Source organism: Aptenodytes forsteri, unplaced genomic scaffold (genome assembly GCF_000699145.1).
Source record: "Aptenodytes forsteri isolate BGI_AS27 unplaced genomic scaffold, ASM69914v1 Scaffold231, whole genome shotgun sequence".
Lineage (NCBI taxonomy): Eukaryota > Metazoa > Chordata > Aves > Sphenisciformes > Spheniscidae > Aptenodytes > Aptenodytes forsteri.
Window position 1 is genome coordinate 429,830 of NW_008796046.1, and position 16,184 is coordinate 446,013.

The 16,184-nt window shown below is 47.5% G+C and overlaps 1 protein-coding gene across 2 annotated transcripts in view; it reads left to right on the plus strand.

The window, feature by feature from the left end:
* FAM168A (family with sequence similarity 168 member A) overlaps window positions 1-16,184 on the plus strand; it is a 224,614-nt gene that overhangs the window by 193,882 nt on the left and 14,548 nt on the right. For both annotated transcript variants that reach the window (XM_009286106.2, XM_019473897.1), the window contains one exon: window positions 5,103-5,183. In XM_009286106.2, the coding sequence (XP_009284381.1) occupies window positions 5,103-5,183 (81 nt within the window). The remainder of the gene's footprint in view (window positions 1-5,102; window positions 5,184-16,184) is intronic.

The following is a 16,184-nucleotide window of genomic DNA, read 5'->3' on the forward strand; positions in this document are numbered from 1 at the left end:
ACTGGAAGTGTTCAAGGTGAGGTTGGACGGGGCTCTGAGCAACCTGATCTAGTTGAAGATGTCCCTGCCCACAGCAGGGGGGTTGGACTAGATGACCTTTAGAGGTCCCTTCCAACCCAAACCATTCTGTGATTCTGTGGCTCCAGGTTGCTCATTTACGGCGAGGATGGGCAGTGTACGCTGAAGTCTCCTTTAGAAGAAGCAAACAAATGGGGAGGAGATCTTTGAATTGGGACTCCCCCTCTAAAACTTGCCAGAGGTGCCTTTGCCGTGGGGTTTTAATGTCACCTTGCCCCTCATGCATGGTCCTCTGGAGCCTGGCGGTGCCGACCTACAGGGTTTTGCAAGGCTTTTTCTGGTGGCTCGTGGGAAGGAAGAGCCAGAGCTGGTTTGTACCTGGGGCTGGGTATGAGTGCCCTGAATTTCAAATGCCAAAGCGAACGAAAGAGAATAATAAATCTAATCCTTGAGCCCAAATAAACCCTTCCCCTCTATCGCTGCCCATTCAATTCTTTAATCGTCTCCACCCTGCTGCTAGCCTTTCCTCTGAGGGCAGCCCTTTGCCTGCTGATATCTCTGTTTTTTTTCCTCCTGCCCTCTCATTTCTCCCCAGTAATTCAGCATTTTTTGCTGTACTGACGTACGGAACAGCCAGAGCGGCCGCGTGGGAGCTCGGTACCTTGGGACTAGCCATACCAGCCATAAGCATCCCAGAAGGCTGACAGGATGGAAAGAGCTGTCTTAAATGCCCCATCCATCCTTTTTTTTTTTTCCTCTCGTGCAGAAGAGGTCTGCGGTGAGCTTGTGTATATGGTTACACACGCATCTGTCTTGCATGTAGGCAGTAAAATATATATAGCTGGAAATATAAGCTAACTGCTTTATTACGGGCGTTCCGAGTACAATCACAAAGGAGCCTGGGCTAAACAAAGCTGGTGGTTAAACGCACTTGAAGGCTCTGTATGCCACTCTTTTTTAATTTATTTCACAAACTCCTTTACTAGTGCATCTCCTAAAGGTGTGCACGTTAAAAAGAGGGGGCGGGTAGCTGGAACTCGTAGCCTAAAAGCCATTAGTCGAAAGCAGCTTTGCACCAAAGAGGACAGGGGTGAGCAGAGCTGGAAATAATGGTATAGAAACATTTAGATAGACATGAAAAATTAAAGGCAGCTTTAAAATACCTACTTGATGCAGCCCCGTGTGCTCCTCGCTTTGCACAGCCAGTTATTGCGTCGTAATTTTTGAAGCGGTTCAGTTAGTGCTTCTCAGAGCTGGAGTGCTGTATGTTTTCCTTGGGGAGAACATTAAATGAACGCTGGCTTTCCTACTCCTATTGATTGTGGAGATGATATTAAATTAAAATAAAGCAAGAAAACAACTTTTGATTTCTTCTGTGAGGAATCTAATAAATTTTGTTCAATATGTTTTCATCTCATTTTCTTTCCTTCTGCATCATGGCTGTAATAAGGCCCCAAGCCCCAGCAGAGACAGGGTCCCCTCATGTGCGGAGCTGTACAAGTAGAAAGTAAAGGATATTTTCTTTCTGTCCCTGACATCTTCATGGCTCCAGCAGGAAGCCCATGAAGATCAGCAGCACGCAACATAAAACAAGTGGGTTTGGCCCACTTGCTGTTATTTTTGATTCAAGGTGAAGAGGCAAGACAGAACGTGGCAGGAGGGGAGCAGGGTCAGCAGGAGGAACAGGGGTTTACAGGAGGTCTCTCAGGGTATCCAGGGTGAAAATCAGAGCGGGATGCTAGACGCTTTGGTGCTGCCACCTCTCCTGAGCTCCTCCCTGGTCGTTGGATCCGGGCTTTGTCTTATATCCCAGGGGACATAAGACATGGGGACCGTCACGGGGATTGCAGCTTTTGCTTTCCTGAGGAACCTTGTTTGTGGTCATTTGGGGGATGCAGAAGAGCCAACAAACATAAATCCTAATGGCTCAAAACCCAATAAGGTATAAACAGGTCTCATGTATTTTTAAACCCAGTGGGTTTTGAGCGCTGGGAATTTTCAAGCACGTTTCCCCTGGCACAAATTGCCCCAGATTCTGCTACTTTCTTGTCTTTCAGTATGTCCAAAAAAGGAGCAAACCACATTCATTTTCCTGCACCTTTCCCATCTCTGTTTCCCCTTAAAATAGAAAGGACAAGTTTTCTTGCTGGAGGTCAGCACTTATCAAAGTTTATGAGATCAGAGTGGAAGATAGAGTAGAGCAGGGCTGGCTGCATCTTTTCGCATCCGAAACTATTAAAGCTTCCTTGATAGAAATGGTATTTATCTGAAATGAAATTATTCTGAAAATGGCCATAACTTTCTTTCAGAACACCAAAAGATACCACAGCAAGCAAGATGCAGTCCTACCAAGCAGAAGTTAAACCCCCAAAAAGAGAAAGAAGACCTAAATATACGGTTGTCTCCATCTGCCTGAAATAACCGTGAAGTCTTTCAATAATTGGCTGGATGGAAAAGCTTACCCGAAGCCACAGTTTTCCTGTGGTCTGAAAGTGGTCTGATTTATTTCAGGCTTGGTTTTTTATGTATGAACCTAATGTTGAAAATTTCGGTCTGAGTAGAAGAGAAGGGTTTTTTGCTGAATTTGATAGCGTGAGTGCTGGTGGTGTCTCAGAGGGCACAGATGAAACATTTGCTGCATGTAGCCACACAGGACTATGGTTGTCATGGTTGGTGACTTAAGGACTAATAGTTAAGGACTATTATTAAGGACTGCTGCAGCAGTTCATAGGATTCAGGATTTATTTGGGGGATTAACCAGCAGCAAAGACCAGAAGAACCTCTTGGTGCCCCAAGAGACTATCGTCTGGATCCCATCCCTAGTTGATCAGCAAGGGACTTCCCAACACCATGGCACGCACGCACAGCCATCGGCTACTAAACTGTGTGCCGAGGAGGCAAAACCCCGTGTAGAAATACGGTTGAGACAATCATAGGGGAAAATACGCTTGGTGCGGTTAAGTGAGCTGGAGTTGGTTTAACACCCCTAGCCAGATTGGTCAGGAGGCAAAGCGGGATCATCGAGCTCGAGCAGGCAACGAGAGGACCCTGGGGCAGTGAATGTACTGGAAAAGAAATGGTTATCTTCTAATGAAGTGGAGAGTAGGCAGGGATAGTTCTGATTTAAGATCTTCATCATTAATGTTCTGCTTGCAATCACTGGATCTGCAAATAACTTCCCAAAGAGCTTCTTGATTGCTAAAAGGCTGTATATATTCCTGACTATGATGACAACATAGTTTTATGTAGCCTAAAAAAAAAAAAGTCTGTTAAACTGCTGCTTATCCAACATTAACTACAGCAATTTTTAATTAACCTGATTTAGAAGCCAAATATATCACTGATGAAAATGAGAGGGTAGAACATACAGTCATTTATTCCAGTACAGTGGTCATGATTGTTGAATTAGATTTATTCAAATGAACCTCAAAATTTTGCTGCGGTAGTCGGCTGTGTGCTGGGTGCCAGGTTTTAGGAATCTGCACGTAGTCGAAGAGCAGTGAGCTTTGGGGCATGGGAGGGAAAGATTGCGATGTGTTTGTCTTGCTGCTCAGAAAGGGGGAGGAAAGACCCACGCTCGCTTTTATTTAATAAAGCAAAAAAAAAAAAGATGGGGTGTGAGTCGACTGCTAACCACCTCTTTCCAGCCTTTGCTGGCAACCAGTAGACAGCGTTGGTGGAGCTTGGCGTGGAAAGACTCTCCAAGGGTCACTTTGTCTGCCGTTGGGTTGGCTCTGCTCTGGGACGATGGCCAACGAGATGCACAGATAAACCAGGGCAGTGGCCGTGGCGGTGAAGCACAGCAAAGCCAAACTCTCTGCCAGTAAAGGAAGATTAACATGTCCCGTTCAGGCTGTAGGAGGGATTTACGCAGGAGCACCTAAGAAGGGATGGAGTTATTCGAGTGTTACCATTTTCAGTTGGGAAGACTTCCAAGAAACGGAGGTAGGGAAGTAAACAAAAGCAAAATGGAGCAGACAGAGGTGCGGATGTTGTCGTCTGTGGTCTTCATGGAGGATGAGAACTTCTACTAAAGCAAGAATTCTTGCTTTAAAAATTCTTTATTGGAAGAGTGGTGAAACATTGGAACAGGCTGCCCAGGGAAGTGGTGGAGTCCCCATCCCTGGAGGTATTTAAAAGATGTGTAGATGAGGCGCTGAGGGAGATGGTTTAGTGGGCCTGGTGGTGTTGGGTCGACGGTTGGACTCGATGATCTTAGAGGTCTTTTCCAACCTCAATGATTCTATGATTCTATTCTATGATTCTAAGAGTTTGGTGGCAGACATCCGCACTGTGTGTGGGTGCACACAGGGACTTGGGTCTGCAGCGTACGGTGATTTCCAAGCCTCCACGTAGCTGACTGCTTAGATGATTTCCCCTGAACTCCCTATGACCGATCCGAGTGAAGATGATGAAAATTGAAGATGCTCTGCAACCTTTTCTAAAGTGCCCATTAAAACCTCATGTGGCTTCAAAGGGTACGAGCTGCTGTGCGTGTTCCTTCCAGGTGGCCTGGCAGGTAATCGGGTCCCTCCCAGGGATGGCAGTTGTGCAGCCATGAGTGAATATAAGGGCTGGCACGTTTTCGTGCAACGTCTCTACCTTCCCTTTAGGAAGAAGCTCTGGTTAATGGAAGCGCTGAGCACCGAGGACTCGGGCTGGGTGCTGAGCTCTGCTGTTAGAATGCAAAGTGCTACGATGATCAAGCTATAATGGCTGCAAGCAGCCAAGGAAAACCTTTCAAGTGTAGCTGTGCTGGTGGTTTTTCCTAGCTGAATTCTGCATTCAGTGTGTGTATTTGCTTGGCAGTTTTCTTCAGAGCACATTGACCATTCCTGCGTTCTGCATTCTGGTTATCGTCGAGGAATAAAGATGAAATATTGATGCTGTCACGTGTAAGTCTGTAGAGCACATTCAGAGTCCTTCCTATAGCCTGGCCAACTGAGAATACGTCTGTGCTGCACCTCTCAGCTGTGCCGGTGGCCTCTTTGCTCACACAGGTTGTTTATTGCTTTCCAGGGATGCTGTCCTCTTCTCTCTCCCTGTTGACAAAAGCGTAATTTCTCTTTTTTTTCTCACTGCAGGTTATCCGACGGGCTATCCCACCGCTGCCCCAGCCTACAACCCAAACATGTATCCAACCAGCAGCCCCGGCTACGCCCCAGGTAACAATCTGTGTATGGAGACGAGATCGGGCATGTTGAAGCATGCAGGAGGATTTACCTTTTGCTGCTCGGTGTACAAAACCCAGCAGCTTCCATGTGCTTGTCGGCAAATACTTTCCAGGGAAGGGGCCTGTGTTAAGCTCTTCCCTTCCTAACTCTGCCATTAACTTCACGCCCTCCGTTGGGAATATTTGTTTATGTTGCAAAGTACTTTTGAGCCATGAATTATATCTTAATACTAATCCCAGGAATTCTACAATCCTCATTGCTGTGATACCTTCGCACTGATGGCTTTTAATATTTTCTGAATACCGCACCCTGAGGTTGCCTTCCGCTTCCCCCTGCTTGTCCTTCTCTCCTCCGTCCGTGTCATAGATGCAGAAATGTCAGCAACTGCGTCCTGTTTGGTGTCTGGATCTCCCATGCCATGTCTTTACTGTCCCCTGCTTTCCTGTGGCACTGACAGACTCTGGGTCTGTCCTAGGGTCTTCTTCTGTCCAGCTGCCTGTGTTAAGCTCTTCCCTTCCTAACTCTGCCATTAACTTCACGCCCTCCGTTGGGAATATTTGTTTATGTTGCAAAGTACTTTTGAGCCATGAATTATATCTTAATACTAATCCCAGGAATTCTACAATCCTCGTTGCTGTGATACCTTCGCACTGATGGCTTTTAATATTTTCTGAATACCGCACCCTGAGGTTGCCTTCCGCTTCCCCCTGCTTGTCCTTCTCTCCTCCGTCCGTGTCATAGATGCAGAAATGTCAGCAACTGCGTCCTGTTTGGTGTCTGGATCTCCCATGCCATGTCTTTACTGTCCCCTGCTTTCCTGTGGCACTGACAGACTCTGGGTCTGTCCTAGGGTCTTCTGTCCAGCTCCTGCCCCTCACACCACCCTAAAATGGCTCTTCCAAAGATGCAGCAAGCTCTTCCCGGCCAAACTCAGGAACTCTTCTGCCTTAGCCTTGGTGTGCTGCTTATCTTTGACAGCACCAGCTGCACTCATCTCCATCAAATCTTGTTTTCCCTTGGCTTTCCCAGTTTGGGAAGTTGTTTTCTACCTCTGCTGCACCGTGTCCATTGGGACGTATTTGTCACCTGCCTCTTCCAGCTTTCCATGAAAGCTCAGCCAGGCTCTGTCCTTTATTTCCTTCTCCACTACTCCCCATCTATCTCTGGGAAACCTTACTTGGAGGTACAAGGTCTTCATTTTTCGGGGAGGTCTTCATTTCTCACACCAGCCACATGCTCTTTTGCATCCTCCTTTGCAGTTCCTCTGAGTACCAGCCAGGCTGATTGGGTAACGCGTTCATCCTCCGTAGCTCAGCCCCTACCCTGGAGCCCTGCTCTCTCTGCCGTCTCCAACCTTGGCAAATTCTCCTCCACCCTTCCGGAGAACCGGTACAAAAATAATTTTCCCAGTCCAGTTCTTTAACCGTGTCACCCCCCTCTTTGCCTCCCTACTGCTCATATCCAGCACAGCCTACTTGTCTTTATTTACAGAAACAACACGCCCTCCATTCATTCTTGGTGTCCAGAGCCTTACTGCTCTTTCGGCTCAGCCAGCGATGTCTGTCCTCTTCACCTCTTACCTTTCCAAGCAAGCGTCTCCCTCGTCCCTGCTGCTCCTCTCCCCTCATCACCCACAAAGCCATTTCTCATTTGAATTCCTCCGTTAGCCATGGGTTTGTTTTTTTTTAATAGAAGCCCATGACTAGACTGCCAAGCTCCTTCCCTTGCCTGCTGTTGAGCACCATTTCTCCGCACCTCCCTTCTGTCTGTTTTCCGCTGTTGTCTCTTGACCAAACACATACCCAGCCCATGGCTCTGGTTACCCAGAGAAGGGTCTGGATGGAGGAGGACACACGCATGTACAGGACCTTCCCGCCTGGCCGGAGAGGGCTGGAGAGGAGAAAACCATCCAAGCATGTGGGTGGTGTGAATACAAACCCAGTCATGCCCTGACCATCCCTTCGAGGTTGAACACCTCATCTACATGAGGTGGGGAGACGGGGCAATTGCTTATACCCAAGGGCTGCCAATGGTAGAAGATTCATGTAGATTAGGACAGAATGTAAATTAATCGTGGGAGCTGCTGTCAAATAACTTCCACCAAGGGCACTTCTTATTCCAGAACAAGTGGACCTTCCACTGTTTCTAAGTCAGAGAAGTTACTCCGAAGTGGGAGTCATGGAGTAATTCCTACCTGTCCACAAGGAGTTGTCTTCACCACAGCACGGACTAATGAGGTTCTGTGTTTAATGAGGAATATTTCAGTTGCTCTGCTAAATCAATCACTTGCTTTTTTATGCTTTCAAGCCCAAACTTGGAAACCTTTATAGAAGTCTTTTTCTCTTTGGAGTTGAAAATTTCCCTTAGGCCCCCACTCAGGAAATAATCTAACTGAAGTCAAACCTACATTTAAGTACTTCACTGAAACCAGCCCTTTGGAAGGACCAAGAGACCTTGAGTTTTTAAAGCGCGGTTAAGTTCTCTGCTTTCAGCCAAATTATGGGATGGGAGCCCCTTGGCGTGACAAAGGGTAGTAGAAACCCAAGGGCTAAGTAGCAGTTTCAAAATGTAACTCTTATCCAGAGTGAATTAAGTGAAAGGCAGTATAAGAAAAGGAAATCTTCTATTTAATAGCAACCTTGAGATCTTGTTGCCCAGAGAAGCTGTGGCTGCCCCATCATTGGAAGTGTTCAAGGTCAGGTTGGACGACCTGACCTCTGAGCAACCTGATCTAGTTGAAGATGTCCCTGCCCACGGCAGGGGGGTTGGACTAGGTGAGCTTTGAAGGTCCCTTCTAACCCAAACCCTTCTGTGATCAGAACATTCTTTATTAGCGGTGGGTTTTTAGGCTGTAGTGTGTTAGCAGAGCGTTTTCTTTAAGGGATACGGTCACACAGGTCAAATGCAAGAATTGGCAGTGTCTGAACTGTGATTGGAAAAGCATTTCTGAAATCAGGACTGAGCCTTTTTTCATGGTTTTTATGAAAAAGGCCTGGAAAAAAAAATCTCTTGCTCACCCATTTCCAAGCACACGCTGGAGATGAAAAATACTGTCTCGCCCTTCATTTTGACTTCATGGCTTTTCAGTTGACTGAGATGTTTATTCTGAAGGCTTCGCCTCGAAAGAGCTGCGGGATTTTAAAACTTCTGAATAAAGCCGTCTTTTCAGCTAAGTGTTCAGTAGTCATCGGAGTGAAATAGATGCTTGCGTAACGAACACAAAGTTGGACTTTGTGGCAGTCTTGCTAAACCCTTTCTCCTCCGAATTGCCAAGTTTTCAGTCTCCTGGTTGTTGTAAAATCAGTAGATCCCCAGGCTCGGGATCTTTCCAAGGCTGATGAAGGAGGAATGAGGGTTTCATTGCCAAAAACTTTTGGTGCTGTCTTCACCACATCACGGTTTAAATTCACTGTTATTTTGCAAGGTTATTAAATAAAGCCATTTACTGCGGATGACTCTGTAAGGGATCTGTCGTGTTTTGTTTGGTTTTATGTGCTTCTGGTAGGGTCTTTAGCTGCATTTCTTCCCACTAAAAATCTTAATGTGTAATATTAAACAAGTTTTGTTCCCCTAGATGTGTGCTGGCCACCCTCAAATTCCCCTGAAGGATATAACACTGAAAAAATAAAATGAAAAGAGCTCCACAGCATAAAAAAAACCCCTGCAAATTTATTAGTGGCTTGTCCTGCCAGAGGCTAGCAACGTCCTCCCTGCTCAGCCAGGGATGTAAATACAGCGGCGTTCCTGCGTATTGGCCCGGACATTATAAAATGTCTCTTGTCCCCAGCCACTGCCTGTGCCTTGCGCAGGCAGGAGCTCCACCGCTGCGTGGGGAGATGGCCAAGGGGACACCCGAGTGAGAGGGAGCACCAAATCGCTGCAGGAGGAGGAATTTTTTTTGGGGGGGGGGTCTATCTTGCTTCTTGTACATCTCAGACACCATCCTTGGGAGGCTGGAGTTCCTATTAGAAAACAAATTGAAACAACCCCCAGAAATGCTGCGTTGCTCTCCAAACAAAATACTTCTCTTTGCAAAATCTTGATGAAATCCACACATTCCACTGGAAAGATTTTGTTTCAGCTCAGAAAAGAAAGAAAAAAAGACTAGGAAATGTTGAAGTATTTTAAACGGCTGCAGCAATTGCCACATTTAGGGAAGATTTGGTTCCCTTTAGCTGTATAGACCTTAGGTCTCTAACCCTTCCAGCCCAGGTCCCTCTGTATTCAGTGGAGAGAAAGAGAGACCTCCCCAGAGGGACATTTAGCCCATCTCTGGGGACGGACTCCCCATGGGTGCCTGTCTGTCCTACCAGGAGAGCTTGAGATGAATCCTGCCTGGGATATCCTTCACGCTCATGAGGAACAGCAACCCAAGGGGGGGTTGTAGATGCTCTCTCAAGTAACTCTGATACATAGTCAAGATACCCTCAGAGAAGGAGACCTCTAGGATGATGTTTTATGGGGTTGCTTTCTTGGCACAGGTTAGGATAGATTGAGAAATGGGACCCACCTGGCGTGTAAAAGCATAGGTCCTGGAGTGGGCCTCCTTCTCTCAAGCAAAGAAGTTGCTTGCACCCAAAATAAAGACAAGAAAGAAGTGGTTGCCCCAACCCAGATGGTGAAGAAACAGCCAAGAAGACCAGGAGAGACCAAGGAAACACAGGGATAACCCTGGAAATTGGGGTTCGCACAGGCGGGCAGCAGCGAGCCCTTGGGCAGCCCTTCTCGAGTCCCGTTGTTCCTGCAGCGGCGTCTACAGCCTGCGTCCTCCACCCAGCAGAAAGGAACCCCCACACTCAGCGAGGGCTGGATTGTCCATCTGCCCTGGTCTCTCCTCCCTGAAAACGGCCAGATCGGCCTTCAGAAGTTTCCTCACGATTGTTCGTTGTGGAATAATCCGTCCCAAACCTTGTTAGTCAGCGGCTTTTATAAGCACAAAAACATGGAGACTTTGATTTTTCCCTACCTTTGTCCTGGCGGCGGTGGCTGTGGGTGTCCTCTCTTTCATTAAAGATGCCTAATCTCCCCCGCGCTTTGATTCTTGCTATATTTTATCGCTGCGATACTTTGCAGCAAGCAGTTCTGCAGATTAATTAAGGCTTGAGTTACTGATTTTTTTTTTTTTTTAAGCAATACAAATAATTGTCTGTTGCTTTAGATTTGCATGATGTGAAAGGGGAAACGAAAGCCCTGGTCAGTCTTCTTTGTGGCAGCCAGCCTTTTGTTCACTCCCCCGACGCTCCCTTCTGAAGTGCAATCCTAATCTTCACCGACTTGCTTTCTCTAATGAAATGCTCTGATCATTTTTGTCATCCCTCGCCAGATCTTTTTGTTACGCAGATTAAGGCTCAGGCAAGAAGGCATTCACAGCCGTCTTGACATTTAAACTTCATTTCTCTGTTTATGATTCTTAAAAATGCTGTTAATAATTTCCTCTTGTCCAGAAAGCTGACAGGTCATTTTGCTTTGAGAACAAAAATCTTCCGGTGCGTAACACAACATAGCTTAGCCCTAAATTCGCGAGGAAATGGTGAAGATGAAAATTGGTGCTCCTCAACCCAACTCCTCTCGTGCAGAAACCGCCATCCTCCCCATAAGCAATCGTGCAGCTCTTGAAATCAATGCAATTTAATATCACGGCAGGGTTTTTCCCCATTATTTGGAGATTTAGCTCGTAGGAGGCACGGTTCAGAGCCCTCAGCCTGTTCGTGTGCAGCCGGGAGGAAAGATGCTTTCGTGGACTCTGCTATGCTCAGACCGGCGGCTCAGGAGCCGGGGACGCACAAGTGCCAGTTAGTGGAGAAAAAAAGCCCGTGCGATGCTGTGAGTGAGGACAGCATCTATCTCCATTATCTTTAGAGGCAGAGCAAAGGTTACAGAGGCAATCCTGGCGCGGACCTTTCTTAAATTTAGAGGCTTTTTCAAGCTACTTGCAACTCCCTGCCAGTTTTTATTGAATTATGTTTTCGAAGATCCCGATTCTGCCACAGGCAAGATGCCACATTAATAACTCTGGAAAGCAGGCGCAGGCTCCACCGCTCAGGACCTCCCAGCATTGCACCCGCTGTCAGTGGTCACTTCTCTGTGGAAAACAGACTTAAAGGAGAAAAATTAAGAATTTTTCAGAGACGACTAATGCAAAATGAGCTCCATAAAATATTCCAGCGGTGCGTACATGCGACAAAGCGGGCAGTGTCCTCAACTGTGTTAAATGCAATTGAGTTAAAGTAATACTGTGGTTCAGTGGCTGAGTTAAAACCAGCCGTCTGTATCGGTATGGAGAGCATTTACTCAGATTGAATCAGCTGCTGTCATACAGGAGGCTGGAAATAACCCCGCCGCGGAGAAGGACATGCTGCTGGGGTTCATGCCGTCCATCAAACACACTGGGAATCAGAGGGGATCAGCTTTATTTTAAAAATCTTTGATTTTGAAACAGCAGACTCATTCTAGATGTATTTTTAAGGGATTTTAGATGTTGAGCCCTCAGCTGCCTCGCTGCAGAAGAGATGCTGTATGTTCCCAGCAGAATTGCTGCTCTCAAAAGCATCCCATCCACCGACAAGGTTCTTCTGTTTCAAACCTCCCGGGCTGGAGGGGGGTGGTACCTGCTGGCAGAAATCCTTCAGGATCACTAAAAAAGCAATCACAAACCAAAGTTTCATCTGCTTGGACATCTATAGGTTAACCAGGCAAATGTGCCCCTTAATACTACTCGGAATAGAGGTTGAAAAGGGTGGGAAGAGCGTCCTTTGCTTGTGACTTCTGAGTTTGTGGGATGTAACTGAAAGCGAGCCGTCAGTCTTGAAAGAAACTGTTCCGTACAAGCTTGATCACCCTCTCTGGTCCACCCTAAAGGTGTTCCTCAGACAAGCTCTCTCTGGTTAGGTGTCTCTTGCCCCAAACCTCATGAGTTTTGCTTGGCTTCCATGCAAAATCTTAGCAAGAGATCAACCACCGAGCGAAGATGAAGACTGCCCTCTGCTCCTGCCCTTGGTGTGGTTCACCCCAAGTGAAGAGAAGTGCATCGGTGGTGGTTAATTCTCAAAGTCTAGTTTTCAAATACCTGCTACTTACGTGCCATCCGCTTTCGTCCTTGATGTCCTCCAAACACTCACGCTGCGGTCCCTGATGCCATGCTGGAAGTCAGCGATGCTCGTGCTCTTCTGTTGACCTCATGGTTCCCAAGGCCCTGGGATCCACGTGGAAAATTAAATGATTTAGTGCCCCAAACTTTGTAATTGCCTCAGAGAAGCATAAGGAGACATGGAGAGGAGCTTGGAGAAGTCTAGAGTCCCCTTGGTCCATGCAGGTACAGCAGCAGTGAGGAAAGGAAAATGGTAACTGGAACCAGTCTTGATTCCTCCCTCTCTCAGTGTCAGGTATCTGGTGAATATTTGCTAATGTTTGAGCACCAAAAGGATGATAAATTCTTCACCAGTTAATTTCAAACCAACCCTTCCCAAGTGTCGTGGTTTAACCCCAGCCGGCAACTGAGCCCCACCCAGCCGCTCGCTCACTCCCCCCATGTCGGATAGGGGAGAGAATCGGAAGGGTAGAAGAGAGAAAACTCGTGGGTTGAGATAAAGACAGTTTAATAGGTAAAGCAAACCAAGGAATTCATTCACTCCTTCCCATGGGCAGGCAGGCGGTCAGCCGTCTCCAGGAAAGCAGGGCTCCATCACGCGTCATGGTGACTTGGGAAGACAAATGCCATTGCTCCGCATGTCCCCCGCTTCCTCCTTCTTCCCCCAGCTCTATATGCTGAGCATGACGCCATACGGTGTGGGATATCCCTTGGGTCAGTTGGGGTCAGCTGTCCTGGCTGTGTCCCCTCCCAACTCCTTTTGCACCCCCAGCCTGCTCGCTGGTGGGGTGGGGTGAGAAGCAGAGAAAGCCTTGACTGTGTGTCAGCACTGCTCAGCAATAGCTAAAACATCCCTGAATTATCGACACTGTTTCCAGCACAAATCCCAAACGCAGCCCCATCCCGGCTACTGTGAAGAAAACTAACTCTACCCCAGCCAAAACCAGCACACCAAGGCATAGATAACAGCCAGCCACTGTATTGCTTGCAAAGCTCAACCAAAGGAGCCCTAGGTCAAGCGAGGGAATGAATTTCTTTCCATCCCGATTCATTGAAACAACACAAGTTTCTGCCTTGTGCGATTTTCCTGCTGTGTTTTTCCATATTTGTGAGAGGGAGAGACACAAGGCAGGTTACAAGATCACCGCGAAACCCCGGCATTGCAAGCTCTGATGCTTGCAATAGGCCTGGTTATTTAGGACAGTGTTATTAAAAAAAAAATCCCTTTCAAGTATGTAAAAATGAGTGCCTAAAATCACTCTACTGCAGAGACACGAGGCACGCCAATTTAAAAAAAGAAAAAAAATGGATGTCTTCATTAAGCCTGCTGCATGTTCTCTCCCAGGCATTCTCTCTTCCTGAGATGGTTGTTTTGTTTTAACTTCCTTCATTAAAGCATGCCTTTTTATTTTCCTGAAAGTAGGGCACGCGATTTTCGCGTGGAGGCTGACTTATGCTTTAACTGCATTTATTAATAATGCAGGGGAGAAGAATGCTTTGCATCCGTTACTTCGGTGCCCTTACAGAGCAGAACAGCTAAAATCAGCCTCGGAAATTAGGGGTCTCTGTGGGGATGTTGTGGGGCAGGACGGAGGCTCCGATCCCCCGTTCCTCCTTCTGGGTCCTCCCCGGAGGAAACGTTGCTCTGCAGAGGGAAAGCGTAGGCATCGTCTTTCCCCACGTAAGCGCTGTGAACCATCCTCTATAGGCGCCCATCGACTATTTAGGGACCCATCAATGGGTCCCCTAAGGCGGGTATCTTGGGGTCTGGCGGGGTGAATATCCCACAGAGCCTTGCAAGGCTTTCTAAGAACAAATGCTCCCACTGTTTTGAGGTGCTCAGGCACACAGTAATGGGACTGCCAGGGGAATTAAGCTTATTGCAAACTTTGTACGAGCCTCAAGGCCGTATCCATCGCAAATAAGGTTGGCAGAGGGAAGCAAGAAACATATATACCGTATATACTGTATCATCTGCTTCGTCCTTTCGTTGCGATTCTGTACTCCAGCTAATTCACGGAATTTTCTTCAGGCACATCTAGTTCATATTTTTCTCTTTTCCACTTAAAATACGTCCCGAACATTGCCATGTTGGCGAGAGGTCCTCGCAGGGAGACGGACCAGTCCCAGTGCTGCAGAGACCCACGCTCAGTTCGCATCGCTTGCCCAGTTCCCACCACTCGATTCGCCAGGGATCCAACAGATAACGAACAAAAGCTCTTTATTTTGCGATGAACAGCGCAGGCGAGAGGCTAAACCAAATCCAGAAGACACTGGTAGGAGATAGACCCTAAATGATATTGGATGGTCATGGCTGGATTGTAACCTCTGTGAATTGTAGCTCTTGCAAAGGACCAGGAGATAATAATCTTCCTAGAAGCCTCCTTGGTTCACCTTTTGTGTAGTTTTAAGTGATGGATTCTCCGAGGATCCATGATTTAATGTACAGAGCATGCACAGCTATGGCAAGCTCCCAGCCATCTCAGACCCAAATTACCTTGATTTTTTGGTAGGTCTAATGCGGAGAGGAGAAACCGCAGAGGAAGGATTCATAGAACATCTAAATAAATTGTCTCATCAGTCTTGGAGATTAAAACCTTTGTGAAATCAAGAGGCAAAAATGAATCTGATTTTGAATAAAAGCGTAAGTGAAGGAGTGTTTCTGTCTCAGCGCTGGGAGTTAGCTCTCCAGTGTGATGTTCAGGAGTGCAGCGTACCGTGGACAATAAAGCAAAGCAGTTTGGAAATCCTCAATAATTCGCAAACTTTTGGGAGGGGGCACAGGCTCGGAGCAGAATGCGATCTGTGCTCGAGTGGAGGAGAAATTGCGCTCTGAATCTCTCACTTCCCACAAACCTCCTGGTTTTCTCTTGAAGAAGGTGAGGAGAGAGGAGCACGTTTCCACGTCTCCGGCAGCGGAGCACCATCCAGCCAGATCTTGCACCCCTAAACATCTCCGCACAGCTAATGATTGCCGTGCCGTCCAGTAAAGCGTCGCGGCTGGGTGTCCTCCATGCTCCCGTGTTTCTGTCCCACGCTAGGAGAGTGATCGCATGAGTTTTTGGTGGACCAACAGACCTGCAGCAGTGCTTCTCCGCTCTCTCTGGGCAGTGGTGTCCAACCATTAGGACCTGTGGCGCGGCTGGCATGGGCTGTGGCACCAGCGTCGATTCCTCCTTGGCCTCCTCAATCGCTCGTCCCCAACTTCCAGCCCTGCGGCACTCCAGATTTACAGTTGCATCTTCAGAGATGGTTAATTAAGGGTCTGAGCAGACACAGAGGCGTTGGAGGGGTTTGAAACATCATTGCTCTTGCCTTTGGGCTGCAGAAAGTTTTACAAGCCCTGACCAAGTCATGAAGTCCCTTCTGTGGGGCTTAGTGCCGAGCCCTTCGGGGGTAGGAACTTGCTTGGGAGAAGGAGTTATGAAGTGCAGCTTTAAAATGCCTTCACGTGTGGCTCCCTTGGGGCCGACGGGAGGATAAGGAACCCACCACCTCCTCCTGTAGGCCGTGGCGTCCCTCCCAAAGAGCTCCTCTTTCTGCCCCAGATGGCTTTGTCCAAGCTTGGCTGGTTCTGCTATCAGAAACAGTTCCCTGCCTACAAAATCTTGCCTCCGTTGTTCCTCTCTTGCCCAAAGGTCCTTTTTTTTTTTTCTCCAGAAGTCTCTTGAGTTGGCAGATCTGACCCAAAGTCCCTTTACCGCATCTCTGGGGAAATCCTACCTGTCCCTAACACCCCACGCGCAGGGAGAAGGGGACAACGGGGACATACCCTGACCTCCAACCTTCTAGAGATCTTGGGGAATTCAGTAATTTGGTGTAGAGAGAGCGTGTCAACCGTCTACCTTCGGCGTTCACAAAAAATACCTTTGAAGAAGCCCTAAATCGGTGATTTTCTTTGATTC